Source organism: Heloderma suspectum, chromosome 1 (assembly GCF_057233095.1).
Source record: "Heloderma suspectum isolate Gila_16-S chromosome 1, 16-S_ref, whole genome shotgun sequence".
NCBI classification, from domain to species: Eukaryota; Metazoa; Chordata; class Lepidosauria; order Squamata; family Helodermatidae; genus Heloderma; species Heloderma suspectum.
In genome coordinates, this window is record NC_139458.1 from 403,558,041 (window position 1) to 403,580,050 (window position 22,010).

Consider the following 22,010-nt stretch of genomic DNA (forward strand, 5'->3'; position numbering starts at 1 on the left):
ATAAGCAAGATGCAAAACATATAACTGAAATACCTGCCGCTTCAGTGATATCAACTCCATATCCAGCTGCCTAAGAAGGGTGTTAGCTGCATTGGGGCTACAGGAAACTGCTACTACATCTTCTTGAGTTAGGTACATGCCTTTGGGAGGACGGCATTTAGAACGCTGGGAGTGATGACGATGTTGTAAACTCTGATATTCTCTTCTACCCAATCCTATTTTGCTGGACTGAACAGGCTGCTCGTTATTTCCCTGAAATGTTCAAAAAGGTAAGAAAAATTAAACATCACACGGGCTTAAAAAAAAGTAGTATCAGTTCTGGAGCTCTAAAAAAAGAAATGCAAGCTATTGTTGATTACAGTCAGGGCCAGAAATATTGGAACAAGGATAACTGTTTTGGCAGTTGGCCTCTGTACACCACCACGTTGAAGTTGAAAGGAAACACACCCAGATAGGAGCAAAGTCAGGACTTTCAGCTGTAATTCAAAGGGTTTGACAAAAGTGGGGCACTAACCATTCTGGAAGTTCAGCCAGTGGCATACACACACACACACACACACACCATTGGTGGCTCATAAGTAATGGAACAAACCAACATCATTTCAAACTTAAGGATCGCCTTTAATACCTGGATGAAAATCCTTTGCACTCAATGACTGCCTGAAGTCTGGAACCCATGGACATGACCAAATGCTGAGTTCCCTCCCTCGAGATGCTTTGCCAGGCCTTCACTGCAGCTGCCTTCAGCTGCTGCTTGTTTGTGGGTCTTCCTGCCTTCAGTCTTATCTTCAGTAAGTGAAAAGCATGCTCTTTTGGGCTGAGATCAGGTGACTGACTTGGCCATTGAAGAACTTCCCACTTCTTTGCCTTCAGAAACTCTTGGGTAGCTTTTGCTGTATGTTTTGGGTCATGATCCATCTGCAATATGAAGCAGCGTCCTATTAGTTTGGCAGCATTTGGCTGAATCTGAGCAGAAAGCATAGCCCTACACACGTCAGAATTCATCCTGCTGCTTTTATCAGCAGTCAGGTCATTAATAAACACCAGTGACCCGGTTCCATTGGCAGCCATACATGCCCATGCCATAACACTGCCTCCACCGTGTTTGACAGATGATGTGGTATGCTTTGGATCATGAACTGTTCCTTTCCTTCTCCATACTTTTCTCTTCCCATCATTCTGGTACAAGTTCATCTTGTTTCATCAGTCCAAAGAATCTTATTCCAGAACTGGGCAGGCTTTTTTAGGTGTTTCCTGGCAAAGGCTAATCTGGCCTTTCGATTCTTGAGTGTTACCAGTGGTTTGCACCTTGTTGTGAAGCCTCTGTATTTACATTCATAAGGCCGTCTCTTGACTGTAGATGTTGACAATGACATGCCTACCTCTGCAAGAGCATTCTTGACCTGGCTAGATGTTGTGAAAGGGTTCCTCTTCACCATGAGGAGAATTCTGCGGTTATCCCCTTTAGTTGTCTTCCGTGGTCTTCCAGGCCTTTTGCTGTTGCTGACCTTGCCAGTTAATTCCTTCTTTTTCAGGATGTTCCAGACTGTTGTATTGGCCACTCCCACTGTTTTTGCTATCTCTCTGATGGGTTTATTTTGTTTCCTCAGCTTAATGATGGCGTCCTTCACTTGCATGGACACCTCTTTGGACCTCATGTTGGGAGTTCCAGTGAACAGCTACCAAATGCAAATGTAGCACTCAGAACCACCTCCAGGCCTTTTATCTGCTTGATTGGTCATGGGGTACCCAGGAAACAGGCCACACCTGGCCATGCAGCTGCTTGTCAGCCATTCATTCCATTACTTATGAGCCACCAACGATGGGGGGGGGGTGTATGCCACTGGCTGTACTTCCTGAATGGTTAGTGCCCCACTTTTGTCAAACCCCTTGAATTACAGCTGAAAGTCCTGACTTTGCTCCCATCTGGGTGAGTTTCCTTTCAACTTCAGTGTGGTGGTGTACAGAGGCCAACTGCCAAAACAGTTATCCTTGTTCCAATATTTCTGGCCTTGACTGTATATCACCTATCATAAGCAGTAATTGTCATCTCCCTGTTTCTAATGAAGGTGCTGGAACCGCTCATCTGATTCACACAAACATTTGTGTGAATTTATCATTTGAAAGCCCATATCATTTAGACCAGGGGTGAGCAACTTTGGAGGGTCCGGGGGCCATTTTCACCTCCCCATGGGCCGCACTCTGTGGGGCACCACACACTCCATGGGTCACCTGCAGAAAAAAAATGCTGTTGTGTCATCAAAATTTGGTGGCAACCTTCTACAGTGCACTACGCAGCTCAAATTTAGTTTGTTCAGAAGCTAAATTGGAGTCTTTTAGTGCTCCATAGCACTAAAGCTGACAATTTTTTTTTTGCCACACAGCAGGGACTGGAAAATGCACTGTAACATCAGCACAAATAAGCTATTGGACGACACAACTTTGTTTTTGCTACAACAGACTTACACAGCCACCCCTCTGGATTTTTTTGTTCACAACCCAAGACTACTGAGAATCTAACTAACAGGTTGCAAAGACAAGGTGGACAAGAAGTATCTGGCAAAATGTTAAGAACCAGAAGGACAACTGGACATTACTTCAAGCGACACTTAACAGTGTTCCTAGTTCCCACCTCCCTAATTTCTCCCCCATCCACTCTCTGTCACCATGCCAAAATGTCTTTAAAAAAAACCAAGGTGTCATAATGAAAAACTATACAAGTCAAGTAAATCCACATATATATTTGCATGAATTTTATTATAAACAAACAACAGATTTGTAGCACGGCATCTGGTTTAGTAGCATAAATTATACATAGCCCTACCTTTACTCTCCTACTTGGTGGCTTGCTTGCAAGACTGCCATGTTTGGATATGGACAACTTTTGTTCAAATTCTTTCTCACCTGCCTAGGTGGCCAGGGGTAAGTCACTATTTCTCAGGCCAAGCAACACACATAACCACATTTTCTCCTCTCGCTTGGATACTGCTTAGTTTAATCTGTTTCACTTTTCTTTTCTTAATGACATTTTGATCACACACTTATTCCAAGTTGTTTAGTGGTGAACATGTGTCATTTTATTCTCATAACCCAGTGCCTTCAGTCACCCAGTGCTGGCCCCAGTCCAGTCCCCAGAAGCAAGGTATGACAAGTCAAGAGCCCACGGCTTCCAGCTAGGCATCCAGCCATGATCTGTGCCCCTCCCTCCCTTTGCAACCTATTCATTCCTACAGCATGCAGCAGATCTACACACTGAAGAATGCCAATAATTCAAGTGTGACCCATGCTGGAGTGGGTGTGCATGTTTGTGCCAGATCTCTATATTCCAATGAAGACCAGAGGAGGATCTTTCACTTGTCAGAAACTTCAGGGTGATACATGGGAGTTAGTAGGCTGGCTTACAATGACTCTAGCAAACATCATGGCTGTCCCCTCCTTCACTGCATAGCTTCTGACAAGTGAATGGGTCCTCCCTGATGCCCTTCTAGTGACAGAAGTCTAGCAAAGCACTTCTAGGCATAGGCTCATGTGTGCACGAGCATTTCCTGTCCTCCATGTGAGAAGAGGCAAGATTGTGCCCTAAGGTTCCTCCTCTTTCTGTGAGCAATGCTAAAACATCAACTTTATGTGACTACCACCAGCCAAGGCAAGCATTAATATTAATATATTAATATTAAATAATATACTTTACAGAAAGTACTAGAAAAGTACAAATGTTACAATCTCCCAAGGCTGCACTCACCAGAAATTGATAACTAGCAACTTCTCTGTCTGTCCTCCATCACTGTCAGGTGAAAGCCAATGTATGCCAGTTACATAAATAATATGGTTATTGCACTTTAACTGTTCATTACCTCTTTTTTAGTTTCCTTTTTGGGATCATAATCACTATCATTTCCATCCATTGGGTGAGTTTCTTCCACATCATCATCACTGAGGATAGAAAGAGATTAGTGGACTTGCTTCCTTTCACTATTTTTTATTTGTTTCACTTCTATCTTTGACTTTTGACCAAGCTGCAAAAAATTTCCTTTATTTGTATTATGCATAATAAACATTCACTGCTAGATGTCCACATGCAAGTTTATAACAACAGTTTCAACAGACAGACTCAAATGGAATTAAGCCAATTATTGTTTTAAACTTACATCCAAGAATCATTAAAATCCCAAGTCTGAATAGTGTAAGTACCAGGTTTACAGTGCAATCCTATGTGTGTCTACTCAGATGTAAGCCCTATCATCTTCAACGGGGCTTACTCCCATGAAAGTAGGTAGAGGATTGCCACTTTAAAGCACTTAGGGCAGAAAAAAACATTTTTAAGCAATATACCCGCACATTAAATATACTAAAGTATTTCCTCCTCTTTATTTAAAGTATTTTACTCCCCTTCATAAAATCTTATCCCAGGAGAGTTACAATTTTTTAAAACATACTGATTTAATAATATACTTCACAGATAGTTACAATTAAAAATTTTGTTCTATACAAGAAGTCCAGCTCTGCCTTTATCAAACATAGAAACCAGGGACTTCATGTCCTACTCCTTTTCTCTTGCCCATGTTAATAGTAGGCATTCATTCCACAGTGTAGCATGGAACTACAGCAGGAGAAATAGAAGGTGCTACAACTAGAAAAACTGCTTTGGAGGGGGTGAAGGAATAAGGGAACCAGTTAGCCCCTACCATAGACACTGTACCTTTTCATGGTCTCATACAAATTAGAATGCATACATTTGCACAGAACAAGGAAAAGGTTGCAATCAGAAATAATATTGTGGAGAGGGCACTCGCTCCTACCCTACTGATTCTTACAACAACAGGTTCTAGGTGAAGAAAACAAGCAGCTTCTTCTCCACTGGCAGTCCCTAACTGCAGTTATACAAAATGTCTGCTTTCAAAGCTATAAAAATGCTGTAGCCACACCTTCAGAAGAACAGGCCTTAGAAATACCAGTTCAGCTAAATAGGGAAGTATAGCAATAGTGTAAAACACAAATGTTGGTCACGATATATCACAATCACAAACATCTGCAACTGTCTGTGCATACATGTACTGGGAAGAAGATGTATACTCTTGGTATTTCACTACATTATCACATGAAACCATTTAAATCTGTTTCTACACAGAAATGTTTTTTGGACATACAACGCATAATGTTAAATAGCTCTCAATCACGGCATCAGGATGAAATCTCACTGTTCCTTTCTGCAGAAGTTCAGAAAATTAAGTCCGTCAATTTTCTAAAGCAGAGAAATATTGTGTGCATATGTCTGTGTGCATGAGTATACACTCATGACAGAGATCCAGGTTCTGTGTACTGCATCCTGCAAGTCATGGGGGGGTGGGGGGAATCATGAGTGTAAGCATACCAAATTGACTATTGCTACACTTCTGGTATTCCCAGCTACAATATCATGAAGTGGAAGGTCTCTCCCAGATGCACCAACAAATTTGCCACCTGCCTAGCAACAGCAGAGAAACAATAGCAAGGAATAACATGCCTTGAACTAACAATTAGCAACGTAAAACAAAAACAAACACAAAATATGAACAAAGAGATATCTATATATGAACAAGCTGCTCTCTTTAAAAAGATATTGTGCTGCTTACCTGTCACCTTGATTATTTCTGTTAGCTAGCTTCCTAGCCTGGCGGTCCATTAAACTTGTTCTAGAACGGGTTTTCTTCCAGGAGTAGTAATATTTTACAAGGCTTGCAATCGTCTTGTCTGGAAGCTAAAACATGCCAACACAGTATATAGACAATGTTATAAATGCTATGAATGAAATAAGGTGGCTTATTTTTTTTCCGTTTTTTTTCTTCTTTTTTCCATTTATACAGATTTGAGTCAAAGTTTTAAGCTAATCGAACAGGGGCATTCAGACCTTTAAAAACACACATGGAACCCATGCTGCCAAACTGGCTGGGAATGATGGGTGTCTGATACATCTGAACGGCATCAGCTTGAGGAAGGCTGATGTAGATGCTCCCAAGAAAAAAAGAACAGCTACACCTACCAAGAGATACAAAAAAAGGGAGGGGGAAAATAGGAACTTCCACAGGTGCAAAAATACAACTTGAGCATTTTAAATGTATAGACGGCTTGGGCTCTGCCTTTCTTCAGAGATACTTGTGTTAAAACAAACATTTGAACACAAGGCAAACAACCAGTATATAAAATGAGATGTTAGTATTTTTACATAAATTGTTTTACAGGGATAAAAAATGATTACAATAAAAATACAGAAAAATGTTTTGCCTATTTAGATGTCCACATCTGTTTAAAAATCTTTCTTTTAGAACTGGAGAAAGAAACACTTCTCTAATGTCCAAGTAGAACTATACTTTACTTAACAAAGAAAGTACAGTTCAGCAACAGAGAAGCACTTTAGGTACATGCTTAACTCTCCAATTAAAATAAATGGGACTTCAAAATGTGGCTGACTTGCACCCAGTTATAAACATCCTCTATTAGATAAAGGTTAAAAAGGTTGCCACCAAAAATCTTTATATCGACTAACACTATTGGTGAACAGTTAATATGCAGGACTGGAATTTTTATTATTTACTTATTTGTGACATTTGTATACTGCTGAATATAATAAAATCCCTCAGTGGTTTGCAATTATATTGACATGAGTATAGAAATTATGGCTGGGCTTGGTGGCCAAGTGTTAGCTTCTATTAGCCAGATGTGATGTTCAGTCCTACCACGACAGCACACAATATTATATGAATGTATTAATGAAGCAACTGTCTGATGGAATTTATGTAACCCATGCTTTATGTAGGTTGCTTTCCCCACTTTAACTTTTAACCTGAGATTCATTCTACAGCTTCCCTTTCACATTTTAAAGACCGTTCCGGCACACTGCCCACACAAATATATGTTTTATAGAAGTCCGATATTAAACCACATTTACATTAATGCATTCTTTACCAGCATAAAATGTGGGGCAAGTGTGGAATTTGGCCAGTAAGGTACTTATTTTTACTTTCTATCCATAAATTTTTATTACAAAGATAAAACTATGACCACTTTTTCAAGGAGTTCTGTGGCACTTTCAGTGGTGTTGTTAGACCAGCGTTTGAGGTAGAAGCCTGGGAGCTTGCAACTGGAGGGCCCACAAATGGTGCCAGAGAGCAAGTGGCATATGATGGGGAAACCTGAGGCATTCTAGGAAATGAAGATGATGGGCAGTGGAGAGCCTTGGACAGTGCAGTGCTTTGCAGTATGCTGTAGCCTAACCACCCAAATGTAAAAAAAAGCATCAAAGAAGGAAAGATGGACCTCTTTACCTGGTAAGCTTATGGGTGGGGAGTGGGAGAGGAGACTGGATCAGCCAGGGTTGTTCTGGGGTGGTATAAGAGTGAAGTATGCTTATGGGAGGGATGAGAGTGGGACAATCAGGGTGTGTGAGTGGAGGGGAGACACAGGGATGGGCACAGTAGCACAGGGAGCCCCTGGAGAGTATCTTGCCCAGGGCTCCCTCAAACCTGACAGAAACTCTGACATGTTAAAAACTAAACTATTTTGGTGACATGAGCTTTCATACATTAGTCTACTTCTCTGATGCATTTTCCCCCCAAGCTGGATCACTGAAACTTTACGCCCATGGAGTTCGGAAAAGCTATGCTGAGACTTATTTTTAATCAGAATTCCAGCCTCAGAATGACCATATGGGAACAGGCTGAGATGCAATGGCTCTTCTGTCATGCTAGGACTCTTAGCTTCAGCTGAATCCATCACACAAGAGGAGAAAGTACTGAAGACACTTCAGCCTAGAAGACAGAACAGATGCTGCTTCCACAGTGGTCAAAAGAGAACTGAAGACACACTCTTGCCCCTCAAGGCATGTGCACTGCAGGGACTTCCCCACTGAAGGAAGGAGCCTGTTTTTTTTTATCTCTAGGAAGTTCAGAGCTGTTTCTCTGGGTAGGTATAGAATGCATGGAACACACACCTGCAAACAGACCACAAAGAAGAAACATCTTCATACTAATCCCTTTGGAGTAGGAACAATGTTACTATGATGTAGCTATCTACTGACTGGCTATACAAGGCAAGCAACAGTAGTGTAATTTTTACCTTACCATTTGTTGGATCCTGTGAAAGCTTTTCCCATGGAAACTGAAAGCTTGTTCAAAGAGGACTTTATCTTCAACTGTCCACTCATCCGGAAAAGGAGTAAAATTTGGGAGATCCGCAAGGGACTTCTCAATGTTGTGCTTATGCCAGAATAACATGCCAAGTGCCTTAAAAAAAGTAGTTGGATCATGATACACCTTACTAGCCTCTTGCACAGTTTTATGTCATCATGAGTTATAGCAAGTGTCTTTCTCAAATGAGATGCTCTTTTAGGTTATTTTTCCTTTATGCTTAACAGTAAACACTTTAAGATTTGCCATAAGACATAATGAAATGTTTAGGGGCAAGAGTTTCTTTTAAAACAAGAAATTGTGCCTTTACCATTTCTATTCAAATATTGAATAGCTCTTGTGCAGAAGAAGTTGCCAGTACACTGTTGATCAGTACCCATGGCACTAAAATGTAACATCTGTGTTGAAACAATTGCACTGCTTCCCAATTAGCTTCCAGGTGCAACTGAGAGTGCTTTTAAATATATAAATTTATTTATTTATTTATTGCATTTATACCCCGCCTTTTTTCCTCTTGCAAGGAACCCAAGGCGGCTTACATTATCATCCTCCTCTCCATTTTATCCTCACAACAACAACCCTGTGAGGTGGGTTGGGCTGAGAGTCTGTGACTGGCCCAAAGTCACCCAGTGAGCTTCCATGGCCGAGAGGGGACTAGAACCCAGATCTCCCAGCTCCTAGTCCAACACTCTTGCCACTACACCACACTGGCTCTAAACACAGCCCTAAATAGGCTGGGGCAACTGAAGGACTACCTGCTCAAGTAATCACCGGAGGTCCTACTTCTTGTTCACCTTCTTCTGGAAGCTAGGTTAGTTGTCACCAGAAACAGGGCCTTTTTGCTGGTGACTCCCTCATTGCTGAACTCTTTTCTTAGGAAGGGATGACTGGCCCCATTTCATCTCTCCTTTCAGAAACAGGTTAAAACTGCTCTTTTTCAGATTCTTTTGAAGGGAATGGGAGCCTAAGCTGGTTCTGTGCTTTTCTCCTTGCCGTACTCAGAAAATATTTTAATGGTTTTATTATTTTTAATTGTTATGTATTTTATTATGTTGCATGCCACTGAGGCAAAAATGGTGGGATATAAAAATTCTTAAATAAATAGTTATCCTGTACTTATTTTATTTATCTCTTACCTGTTCCACATTGTAGCCATGCTTTTCCTTTGCTATTGCAATGTATTCATCCACTGTGAAAAAAGGAATGCTAGAATTATTTTTTCCCATATAGATACAGTGGAAGAGCAGTTTAGGATAACTGATTTTGAATATCAGACAACACATTTAGCTGCTTTCTAAAAAAAAGTCAGGTTCATTTTCTATTACACATAAATCCATTCACTAAAATGTATTTTGTGGCCATGTTAATGTGTGTGTTTTTTTAATTGGGAGATATTCCAGAGATTCTCTAAGAAAAAAAAAAATAGCTGTCAACCAAGGTTGCAATTCTCCACACTGTTAAGGCGGCTCAGGTCCAACTGAAGTAAATAAATATAAGCAACCCAACTATAAGAAGGAGGCTGCCCTGCTTCAATTTCCATCATATTCAGAGGCCAGATTAACCTGTGTGAGAAGCGGGACCTTCTGGATTGCGGTTATCATAACCTTTGAACACCCTTTCACTGACTGTGCACCCGGTATTATCCCTTCTGGCATTCTGTAAGCAGGTTAAGACCTTGTTTTGGTGTGCCTTTGGTTGGCTTGCTGCTGGTTGTTTTTGGTTGTTGTTTTGCCTTATGGCTGTTTTTACTTCATTTTATGTACGTAAAACTGTGTTGAAATCATTTCTGGATATCAAGGAGCATGTGAATCTAGCAAATAATTAATAATTAATAATTTAATCAATCCTGAAAAGAAACAAGTTTGCTGTTCAAATGCAGTGAGATACAGAGGATGCTGGCAGGCTCAGTGGTATCCGATGGAAAACAAAAAGTGAGCACACCCATTCTGGAGGATATACTTCAACTATGCCTTGAAGTATGCAATGTGGAGATATATTAGCTCACTTGATGGCATTTCACCCGGCCCTGGCACTGCTGATTTTCAGGTCTGTGAGACATACATTTAGCTGCCTTGGGTTCCTTGCAAGAGGAAAAAAGGCGGGATATAAATGCAATAAATAAATAATAAATAAGCCCATTAGAAAATATTGTGACCCATCCAACAATCTGGGATGCAACTGAGATGCATTTCCACTGTCATTTTGCATTGGTTATGACATGTTGCTCATTTGTAAATACTGCTCACTTGTAAATGAAGATTTTAAGAGAATGAAATCCCACAGCCACCATACCAGAGAACTCTTCCCCCTTTGGTGTCTGGAAAACATAATTGCTGCGCCAGTCCTGGGTTCATGCATTCACAAGTGCTTTTGAAGGATATGCAGACCCACCAGACTCATCTTCATCTGTTTGAAGTTGCCTTCCTACTCCAAATCTGTATTTTGTGTAAATAACTGCCACATAAAGGAGAGGGTGGTGGATGATACAAGACATGGTTTTTTTCTACCAAAATTCACGCCCTTGGAGTAAAATACCCAGCAGGTTCAATTTACTCCCAGGGAAATCACATGTTTCTAATGCTGCTATAAATATATGCAAGTACTTGTCTCTTGTACCCCGAAGATTCCTGGCATCTTACTCTTTGAATTTAACAGAATACATTCTACTCACCAACTCCTCTCTCTATTACTTTGGTTTTCAATTGACATCACACTTAAGAAGAGGTTAAGAATGCTCTCTCTCAACTGAGCTATTGGGTAGCAAGAAAAGAACTTGGGGAAGCAGCTATATATAGCGGCACCAAAAGCGTGTGAGGACTCCAGCTGGACACATGACCCTGCCCAGTCATGTGACACATGACACATGTCCCTGACACATGACACAGGGCAACAGAATATTCTCCAGTTACCAGGACAGGGAAGAATTAACCATTAGCTATAACTATACAGGGGCTCTAAGTGTCCATACCATAATAGCATTTGCATATGCATTCATGGAGGATATATAAAGGGCTATTAGTCATGATTGGTATACAGACTCTCCAGATTCAGAGGCAACTGGCTGGCCACTATGGGAAGCAGGATGCTGGACTACACAGACCTTTGGTCTGATCAAGCAATATTTTTCTTAGGTTCAAGTAAGTACAGTGTGTTGCTGCTGTGGCAGAATTTAATGTTAGCTGCTATGCTACCACAGCACCTTTTATAACAGATGCAGAATGTCTGTGTAAACTCTAACAGTATTGATACCTCTTTCAACCTGGAAAGTGAATTTACTGATTAAATACAGGAATGCACTTTAACACTGTGCCAGGCTAGACCATAGAAGCTGCCAGCTGTGTCCTGAAAGTTTAACAAAAATAAAGTCCTAGAATATGCTTGAATATTAAGCACTCACAATATTCATAGCAAACAGCACTTAATTTTCAAAAAAGGAAAAACGAGCAAGAATGTTTTAAGAACAGCCGAACAGCAAGATTTTTTGTGGCAACTTGTCGAATTTGGGGAAACATTAAATACAGAAAGCATTCCATACTTATTTATTTAAAATATTTCTTGGCTGCCTTTCAGAGCAGAAGCCCTCCCAAGGCAGCTTACAGCAATACATAAAAACACATACGACACTAGCCTTATTCAGGGTGTTCCTGATCTGGGTATAGCAAACACATCAGGAAAGGGAGTGTACTAACCCGGCCCCCAGCATCCCCTCTACACTTGGAGGGTGATTTTGTGAGGAGGGGAGCCCCTTGTATCCGTGGGGGCTCTCCATGCAATTCAGAATGCTAATTTTCCAGTGTGCTGGATCGTGTGGAGAGCCCCCACGGGCACAAAGTCGCCCTCCATGTGTGGTGGTGATGGATGGGGCGGGGCTAGCACACTCCCCCTCCTCGCATGCTTGCTCTGCCCAGATCAGGAATGCCTGAACAGAGCTAGAGTTCACACATTACAAAACTGCTATATAAAAGTTAGTTCCAAGTAGGAATCAATATGAAATCCATGTATAGATTGTAGTGTGTGATAATTACACAGCTTGGTTTTTATATGATTTATCACCGCTCAAATATACTATATACACTCAAGTCAAGAACCTATGCACATGAACATCAAGTTATGACCCCCACATTGGTTTCACATTAATTCTTACAAGAAACTGCTTTTGATGTAGCAGCTTTAGAACATATGCTGTGGCCCTTATACAGCACTGTTGTTAGAATTCTACTTAATATACTTCACAGAACTTACATTTGGCATCTGAAATACTATGATATGGAGACCACACAAGCATCCCTCCATTGTCTTTATCTGTGTATTTTGTAGCTCCTGGAAGAAAAATTACATTGTTCAGTCTTTCAGAGAACAGTAAAAACAGTCATATATAAGCAGAGAACAGCACAGAGCCTACTGATCTTTATTTTGGAGATAGGATGCAATTGAGCAGGCCTGCTCTGTTGTTTGTGTCTTGTTGGATTAGAACAGTCAGGGCTGAGACACAGTGGAACACTGGTTCAAGTAACACAGGCCTGAATTCATCCTATGTTTGAGGGGCAATGCGTTAAATATTGTGAGAACAGCAGCTTTACTTTCCAAAGATAAGCAACCTTGGTACAGCTCCCATGTACTGAGGCTTCTTATCTATAAACATCCATTTAGTTCTCTTCTGTATCAGAGGAGAATATCCTTTGGTATAAACTCTGCCACCATGTCAGGGAATATATAGTTAATTGAACATCGAACTTTACATATGCACATGCTTAAACTTGTGAAATATCTACAGTTCGTTCTTGGCATGTCTAAGTATCTAAGTACGATTTGTATTTTGCAGTATTGATGAAGCCTAGTTATCTCTGCAATTGTAATTAACAATGATATGCTGCAACAGAAAGAAATATTTTAATCTGGCGAGTGGCTGGATGGGGAGGAATAGGCTAAAGCTGAACCCTGACAAGACCGAGGTACTTTTGGTGGGAGACAAGAGGAGGCTAGGGGATGTTGACCTGGTGTTGAATGGGATACGGCTACCCTTGAAAGACCAGGTCCGCAGCCTGGGGGTCATTTTGGACTCCCAGCTGTCCATGGAGGCTCAGGTGTCAGCTGTGAGCCGGACAGCGCTGTATCAACTCCATCTGATACGGCGGCTGCGCCCCTTCCTTCCCGACCATCTGCTCCCATCGGTAGTACATGCCCTGGTCTCCTCTCGTTTAGACTACTGTAATGTGCTCAACGTGGGGTTACCCTTGAAGACGGTTCGGAAGCTGCAGCTGGTACAGAATGCGGCGGCTCGCCTGATTAAAGGCAGCCGCCGGCGAGATCACATCACTCCAGTGCTGAAGGAGTTGCACTGGTTACCAGTTGTTTTCCGGGCCAAATTCAAGGTGTTGGTTTTGATCTTTAAAACCCTATATGGTTCCAGCCCAGCCTATCTTAAGGAGCACCTCCAGCAGCACCAGACAGGCCGCTTAACAAGATCAGCCTCAGATGGCCTTCTCTCTGTCCCATCAGCCAGGACAGCTAGACTGGTGGGGACGAGGGAGAGGGCCTTTTCTGTGGTGGCCCCCACTTTGTGGAACTCCCTCCCTAGGGAACTCCGTCATGCCCCCTTCTTTAATGAGCTTCTGTCGTGCATTAAAAACGTGGCTGTTCAGGCAGGCATTTGGGGTGGGTTAGGGTATTTTAGAAAATGTTTTTATTGTGTAATTTTATTGTTTTATTGTATGTTGTACACCGCCCAGAGTGGCTGGGTGACCAGCCAGATGGGCGATTGATAAATTAAATAATAAATAAAAATAATAAATCTGATCAAAGGAATATCTCTGAAACAGGGAACAAGTGCAGAGAGCAAGACAAGTCGATCATATGAGGAGTTCTGATGCTAAGCAACATGGGTGATGGGATTTATTAAAGATGAAGTACTTCTTCCTTCCCAAGATGCAGAACCCAAGCTTGGATCATGGATATTGGGATGGACATTCCCAGCATCCCCTTCTCAATGGAAAAACTACCATATTTCCCAAACTTTTTCACACACATTGATTCATGGTACTTTTATCCTGCTTCTCAGCAAAAAAAGCTCCTAAAGCGGCTTATGTATAAACAGTAAAACAAGACTGTCCCTGCCCACAGGCTTACAATTACATATGTGATTGGATGCAGACTTAGCTATACTTAGAGTAGATCCATTGAAATAAAGACTTAAGGTAGTCAAGACTAAAGTCTCATTGATTTAAACTGTTCTATTCTAAGTGTGGCTAAGTTAGCATTCAAACCATGGAAAGAACACAGGAAAGATTTCTAAAAGTGAAATAAAGAGTCATGCTGGGGACACAAAGGAACTTCTATTTTGGATGAGCACTGATGTCCACAAACTGAATTAAAACCCAGAAGGATTAAGCCTCTAGAAAAGAGGGGAAAGGAAGTCATTATTTACTGAGACTATTTGTCCATTAACATTACCTCAATTCAATGCCTGCCATCTACCTGACTTGTATTGTAACAACACCAGACTTCTATTTTTGTATCTTAATAATAAATGAATAGATATGTGGCTGATACACAAGAACAGGAAGCAGAGCCCAACACAGCTTTTAACCATATCACTCTAGCCAAGATAAAGTCAAAGAAGGGAGAGCTGGTACTTTCTGTAAAGACAACTAAAGAGTCACCACTGCTGACAGATGGCAAGTTTCCCAGTGAGCAACATATCTCACACACTCAGTGAGGAAATCCAGGTCAAGTAAGTGGACTTTCATAAGAAAACAAGAAGAGCCATGCTGGATCAGATGAAGGATCGATCTCGTCCAGCATTCTGTTCACACAGTGGCCGACCAGCTGTTGACGTGAAACCCACAAGCAGGACATGAGTGCAACAGCACCCTCCCACCCATGTTCCCCAGCAACTGGCATACATAGGAATACAGCCTCTGATACTAGAGGTAGCATATAGCCATCAGGACTAGTAGCCACTGCATGTTTCCCATAATGCCCTTCAAGAAGGCCACTGAAACAGATGCCACGTTAAATGAACACAGCTGGTTGCTGGACACATGTACTGCATTGTTGAATGCCATGGTTTATATCTTAGTGGAGGAGAAAGATGTACTTTATTCATCTGCACGCATGGCCTAAGATCCACAATCATCCAGTTGTGGATCTTAGTCTTGCATGCGATTGATTATAAATGGACCCTGGTCTGATCCAGGATGGCTCTTCTTATGTTCTTAAATATTGGTACTACGTGCTTGGCTAAGACCAGGTAAAAAAAGACAATGCATGCACCACTGAGGCAATTTCTCTGGATAGTGCTTCACTAATTCTGCACGAAAGGACTTGCACACAATGCCAAATGCCTTGTACCAGGGTACTCTATAAACTCCTTTCTGATCCAGTGCTGCTCAAGTGCCATTTGTTAGCTGCCCCAGAGTATTTGTATTTAAGGGCAGGATATATATTTTAAAATAAATACATAAATAAATTTGAAAGAGCAGGGCTGTCTTTTCACATACTGCCTGGAAATAGTTATTTGTAAGTCATGGTAGACTATGCTATCTGTTATCTAGAAGTGATACTCTTGGGGACAAGAGATACCATCAGGCTGGTCCAAGCTCTGTTACAAAAGCCCAAAGGCTTTCCTGAGAAAGTCATCAACTAGTAGGAACACTTTCCATGTCTAATCAAATACTAATATAATCCCATTGCAGTAAATGTATTTTACCCCACAGGTAACAGGAACATTTTTCTTATTGTTGGTAATTTTTTGGTTTTCACTCTGGTTGTACTCTGAAGCGACACACCACCAGACGCTCAGGTCAGCGTCAGGTGCTATTTCAGCCATCACAGACAGGATTCACATGTAGATGTCTTGGCTTTTGACATTATGGAGTGACTATCTGACAGAGAATGTGAGCAATGAAAGATCTAACTTAGAAATTTCTAGGAAACAATTTACTAGAAGCTTCCAGGGGAAAGGAGGTTGGGAGGTCAAGAGAAGCATTACATAGCAGGGAGAAGTAATTTGAGGAGAGAGACACAGATTCACATGCAGAAAGAGTCAGATAAGAGACACTGGGCTAGACTCATAAAAACCAAAGTCTGTGGATATGACCTAAAGAAGAAAATTACTTTTAACTCAAGGTTAAGGGGCCTGCTATATTTGTAACACCTAGGGAACAAATACGTTTAAGAAAAGAAGAGTATTTAATCATCTTTAAATATTTGCTCAGAATATATGATACAAACATATTTTCTCAATTTATCTTTTAAATCATGTACTCAGTAAAAAGCATCCTTTTAGAAGAAAAATCCAACTTGTATTGCTTTTGGTTTATGCAACCTGAACATATTTGTTGATGCTATGCTACAAGAATGAGCAAATGTGTGTATGGGTGTGTGTGTTGGGGAGGGGGGACTTAACAAGCAAAACTTAACAAGTATGAGAAGATAGTTCCCTTTAGCATTGTCTATGTTACTTTTTATATGAATGACAAAAACAAAGGAAACAGCAGTTCTCACGAATATCTTCCCAGCCTGACCCTAGAAAGTTATACCTATGAACACATTGGACATATATGTGGAGCTATTTACCAAAATGCAAATAAATACATCTCCTCCATCAAGAAAGCCCTTGGAAAGGTTGTCCAAATGACCAGTCTCATTGAGATTACAGGCTGTGGTAAAATAAGCTGTCCATAAGATTTTGTGATTGGCCCCAAAACCTTTCCAGAAACCATGCTGTATCAGTGCCCAAACCAAAAAGCTCTGTATACACTTAGTGTCCAGGTAAAATGTATAATGGAATTGAACACCAATCTTATGCCACTGCATAGCAGACCTACCGGACTAGCTAGGGCAGGGGTAGGCAGCATGGTGCCTGCAAGCACCAATGCACCTCCGGACACCTTTCTTGGCACCCATCAGGGTGCCCTACCCTTCCCAATTTAAAAAAAAATATTTAACACATTTTCTTACTGGCAGCTGGGATTGCTGTGAAATAGGTTTCTGCTGGTGCTGAAAATGGCATTCAAAGGAGTTGTCTACTGTGATGGGCTCAGACCCCACCTCTTTCTAGTACTCAGTCTTTTGAGCAGGTTACTTATCCTCTGCCACACCTCCCATGGCAGCTATTTTGTGGCAATGCCCAGGAGGGGTTCTTAAATTATCATATGAGCCCACAACATGAAAAGGTTGCCTACCCCTCAACTAGGGAATTCCCCATACTTATCAACAGTCAATCTGATACAGGATTGCCATCAAGGAAACTACCTGGGAAAGAGATGCTTTCTCCATTTCCTTCAGCCTGCAACTTTAAAAGTTTAATTTAGCTTATAGAGGACTAGACAGATTATTTCATCAATTAGGTCTCTCTTCTTCTCATACACAATTTGCCACTTTATCAATACTGTCATCTTTACTAACAGCTGAAAAACCCATTGGATCGAAGTATCAAGGGCCCCAGAGCTAGCTGAGCTGGAAGACAATCCTAAGAAATGCTAGTCAGGTAGTTTAAAGCAAACAAACAAGAATATATCTCAGAACAAGGAGGCCAGTTAAGGCCAACACAGGCCTAAAAAAAGTACTACAAATCGCTGTCAACCACCAAGACCAAACGTTGCATTTCCTACAGGTGACAGAGTTTGAATGTTTCAGTACGTTAGAATGAAAATGCTCTGGGTATGGGGGTGTCACTTATTTGTTCAATTGTGCCCAGCAAAAAGATAAGAGAGGCCAAAAGGATAAGAAAGGTAACTAAAAGTCTAGCAGCTAGTCAGCTCTTCTGATCATTAAGAGAATTCTTGTGATCTAGCACGCTATAGACATCAAATACTAATAGCAATCCCTCCTTAACATGTTCTTATCATACCCTTAATAGCACAACTCAAGAAAAACTATGCTGGAGAAGATAACTCAAAACCGCATCTTAGCCATTTTAATTTTTTTAAAGATTGAGGAAAATCTTGGAGGTGATATTGTACATCACCATTTAGATTGCCTATTCTTACTAAAATAACAAGTACGCTGGATGACGGATTCAGCACAGTATTCTCTCAGCTGTTTCAAGATGGAAAACCCTATCACATCCTTGGAAGAACAGCTGGCCAGAGATAAAGGTATTCCTACTGAGAAGGAAAAAAAGCTATTAGATGTGTTATCTTCATCTGCTGCTGTTATCATATACACTGCTAGTTCTAACAAATTATTAATCATTTGTCTCTCAAGAGGTTCCACAGCATGAAGGATCAAAGTTAGTAATTATGAGGTGGTGTCTCACCCTGCAGCCATCATCCTTCTATCTGGTGAACTGCATGTGAACATGGAGTTCTTTCTCCCCTATATTTGAGTCACTGAATGAGCCTGGGGAACACTTGTTAAGAGGCCTGACAGCCCCAGATTATTTACAAGAATACAGGCGATTAAGAGACTGGAGTTCCATTATCATGGAAAGGCAAAAGCACACGCCAAATTGCAACTGGTTGCCTTTGCTCAATGTCCACTCTTATCCAGGCGACAGTCTGGGAAACTTCTGATCACTCACAGAGTCAAACCAAACTCAAGTAGAATTAGCAGTATTTCAACTGCAACTACTTCTTTTACTCAACACAGGTTTCACACTAGTAACTTTTCAGGGTATATTCTTAAATATGTGCAAACACAAATAAATTCCTTATCATAAAAGGAAGAGAAAATCCAATGAAGTTGAATACTTTCTAGATAATAATGGATGACAGGATCTTCAAATACTGATTCATTCATTCATTCCATTTCTATACCACACAACAGCCAAAGCTCTTGATTAATCAAGATGAAAGCCAACACTATATTTGTCTATTTGACATGTGAAACCCAGGAAAATCAGGAATCATTCCATTTCTGAGACTAGTCTTTTTGTTGTAAAACTGCACATTTATGATCAACAAAGGCCTATGATATGGACAAGCAAGACTTTCTAAAAAGAAAAGAAAAAATTGGTTTGCTTCCCCGTTAAAGCCTATATTGTTAGTGGTATCAACACCTTAAAAAGAAGTTACATGTCCAAGACTTCAAAGACAATGATCATAATAGGGGCAGAATCCCCAATGACAGAAGCCCAAACTTTAAGAGAAGGGCATCGCTGTAGCAGCAGGAATGTACTGGCATACAGAGTACAGGTCTAGGGAACAAGAGAGTCGACAGTGCTTCCTAGTGGCCACAGCGAGAAGTGTGAATGTTTCTACAATATTAATGTTCTGCTCTGTATAAGCAAACAAGACTGACTTAAGTCAGTATCAAGGAACTCAAGTCTGTCTGCACCATCAATAATACACAGAAGCATTATTGACAATACTATAAAGTTCAGTGTCCCACACTTATATTGGAAAATCTAGACTATATAAATCTAGACTATATAAATTGCTATTGTTGGCAGTATATCCAGAATAAGATACCCATCCCAAACTACTGTAGATGCAACACAGGTATGTTAAATAAACAGACTTTCATTTCCTACCTACAAGGTAGGAGCTCCCCCGCCCCTCATAGGCCTGTTCCTTTCAGCTTGCATAGAGAGAGCAATGCTGGCCTGCAAAGCTTCAGTGAGCACAAACAGCACAAAGCCTCAAGGGGAGGAAAAAAGCAAAAGAAATCCCACACCTTTAACCTTCACAAATACAAGTCTTTCCCTCTCTTACACACGCGCACGCACACAGACACATAGTATTCAACTGAATACACACTCATTCTCACTATAATTCATGCAATAAACCCCCATTTTCAAAAGAGCAAAAAAAATTATCAGGTTACAAATATATTTTGTTAAAAACGTATTTACCAGGATCAAAGTCAGGGATGCGAGCTTGGTAGTCTGCTCCGACCCTCATTCCTACATCTGCAATGGAAGAAAAAATAAATGCATCACTTGGAAGCGCGTGTGTGTGTTGGGGGGGAAGCCGCCTTTCTCTTCAGTGATGGAAATGTGATCTTTAAACAATATAACTGTGGAGATTGTGATCTAGAAGCATCACAGTCAATCCAATCCAAGACCACCAATGCAGGCAAACCTTGCTGTTTTGATAGCCTCAAAAACCCTTCACCCTTTGGACAAGTGTGAAGAGAGAAGCGGGGGGAAGAGATTACTCCCTCCACCTCACATACACCGGAAAAAGAAAACCCTACTTCCCCTTCACACTCCAGGTAGGCAATAATTTCCAAAAGGTGAATATTATTTTTTTAACGGAATTACACAAAAGAAAAGAAAAAAGGAATTCACACGTTCCTACCGAAACAGTCAATTCACTTTATTGTGCTAATTCTGCACGGTGTTGCGTGGGTGTATGCATCAGGGTGCATCTCTCAACACAAAAAGGCACGGCTAGAGACGATATAAAGAGCAGCACGTAGAGAGACCTGCATGCACCGCTGTTCAAGGCAACCCCTCCATATTCAGACGCACACGATGTACTCGCTTGCAAGGCTTACACTACTACGTGCAAGTGTACACTAGTAAGATGTAATGCAACGCCGCGCCTGAGCTGCGGTTGTATTACACGTGTGCCCATTGTGAAAATGCACACCCACTCTCCACGGGATGGATGGATGAACGAGCATGCACAGAGACAGAGAGAGAGAGAAAGAGAGAGAACGCGCGCGAGGACAGCAGAGAGAGAACGCGCGCGAGGACAGCAGGGAGCGCGCGCGCGCGCACACACACTCAGACTTTTCCCTCCCTCCCTCCCCTCCCTCCCTCCCTCCCGGCACGCGCGCGCACCAACCACACTCTTTGCACGAGTGCGCGCGCACACACACACACACACACACCCCAACACACACAGGGAGACACAGAAAGGCTCCGCGCGGTCGCCGCCAGCCAGTCAGCGCGCAAGCGGCTAGGCCCAACTCGACCCTGTCAGAGAAAGGGGGTGGGGGAGGATGAAGCTCGCACCGTGCTCGCCGCCAGCGCCGCCGCCGCCGCCGCCGCTCTCCGGCTCGGAAAAGTGCCCGTTGGAACCGGGGCTGCCGCCGCCGCCGCCGCCGCCGCCGTTCTTGGTGCCGTTGGGGGCCGCCCTACTCTTGGCGCCCCCCAGGAGCTCGGCTCCTTTCTCCATCATGCCCGGCATGACGGCTACCAAGGCGAGGGGGCGGCGGGCGGTGGCAGCGGCTGCCGAAGGGGGGGAAAGTTAATATGGAGCCGCCATGTTGGTGCCCCTTTCCCCCGCCCCCCCCCGCGGCTCAGGCCGCCGCGGCGCCGGCGCCTCCTCCTCCCTTCTCCCCCCCCTTGCTCGCCTCCTCCGCCCACGGGTCGGGGATCCCTCCGCGGCGGCCCAGCCGGATCTAGCCTCACACGCTGGAAGCGTTAGGAGAGAGCGAGCTGCTGTCTGTCTGTCTGCTGCCGCGCCATGTCTGGCTAGGCCGGTCTTTCCGCCTCCGACGAGAGCGCGCGGGTCGAAGCTGGGGGTGCGGGCCGGGGGGGGGGGGCTGTTGCGCCGCCGGGAGAAGGACTGAGGAGAATTATGCCCGAGGGCCTCTAATGCCGCTGCGGTGGCGAGGCGCTTAGGCCGGTTTCTCTCAGCCGGGCGGGACGGGGGACCTCGAGCCCGCTCTGGTATGCCTGGTTTATTTGGCAGTAAAGTTCCATTGAGTTCACTGGGACTTACTCCCGTGTAAATGTTTGCTTGTTTATACGTTTAAAATCTGTCAACCGCCCTTCATCCGCAGGATCCCAGGCGGAATACACAGCATCAAAAACCGACAAGGAAGCCCAATAAAAAAGCAACATAGCATTGCACACTGAAAAGCAGATTGAACAATAGTAACTCTTCAACCAGCAAACCAAACGGCCGTCAATTCAATTTAAAAGTAACTTTCCAACACCTTTAAAAAAAT

At 42.4% G+C, this 22,010-nt stretch overlaps 1 protein-coding gene across 3 annotated transcripts in view; it reads right to left on the reverse strand.

Annotated features, from left to right (window-relative positions):
• RCOR3 (REST corepressor 3) overlaps positions 1-21,341 on the reverse strand; it is a 29,514-nt gene extending 8,173 nt beyond the window's left edge. For all 3 annotated transcript variants that reach the window (XM_084828884.1, XM_084828883.1, XM_084828882.1), the window contains exons 1-8: positions 21,070-21,341; positions 19,960-20,016; positions 12,405-12,482; positions 9,299-9,351; positions 8,097-8,258; positions 5,613-5,737; positions 3,855-3,933; positions 34-252 (exon numbers count right to left, since the gene is read on the reverse strand). In XM_084828884.1, coding sequence (XP_084685010.1) covers positions 34-252; positions 3,855-3,933; positions 5,613-5,737; positions 8,097-8,258; positions 9,299-9,351; positions 12,405-12,482; positions 19,960-20,016; positions 21,070-21,244 — 948 coding nt within the window. In that variant the 5' untranslated portion in view covers positions 21,245-21,341. The remainder of the gene's footprint in view (positions 1-33; positions 253-3,854; positions 3,934-5,612; positions 5,738-8,096; positions 8,259-9,298; positions 9,352-12,404; positions 12,483-19,959; positions 20,017-21,069) is intronic.
• Between the last annotated feature and the right edge of the window lie 669 nt (positions 21,342-22,010).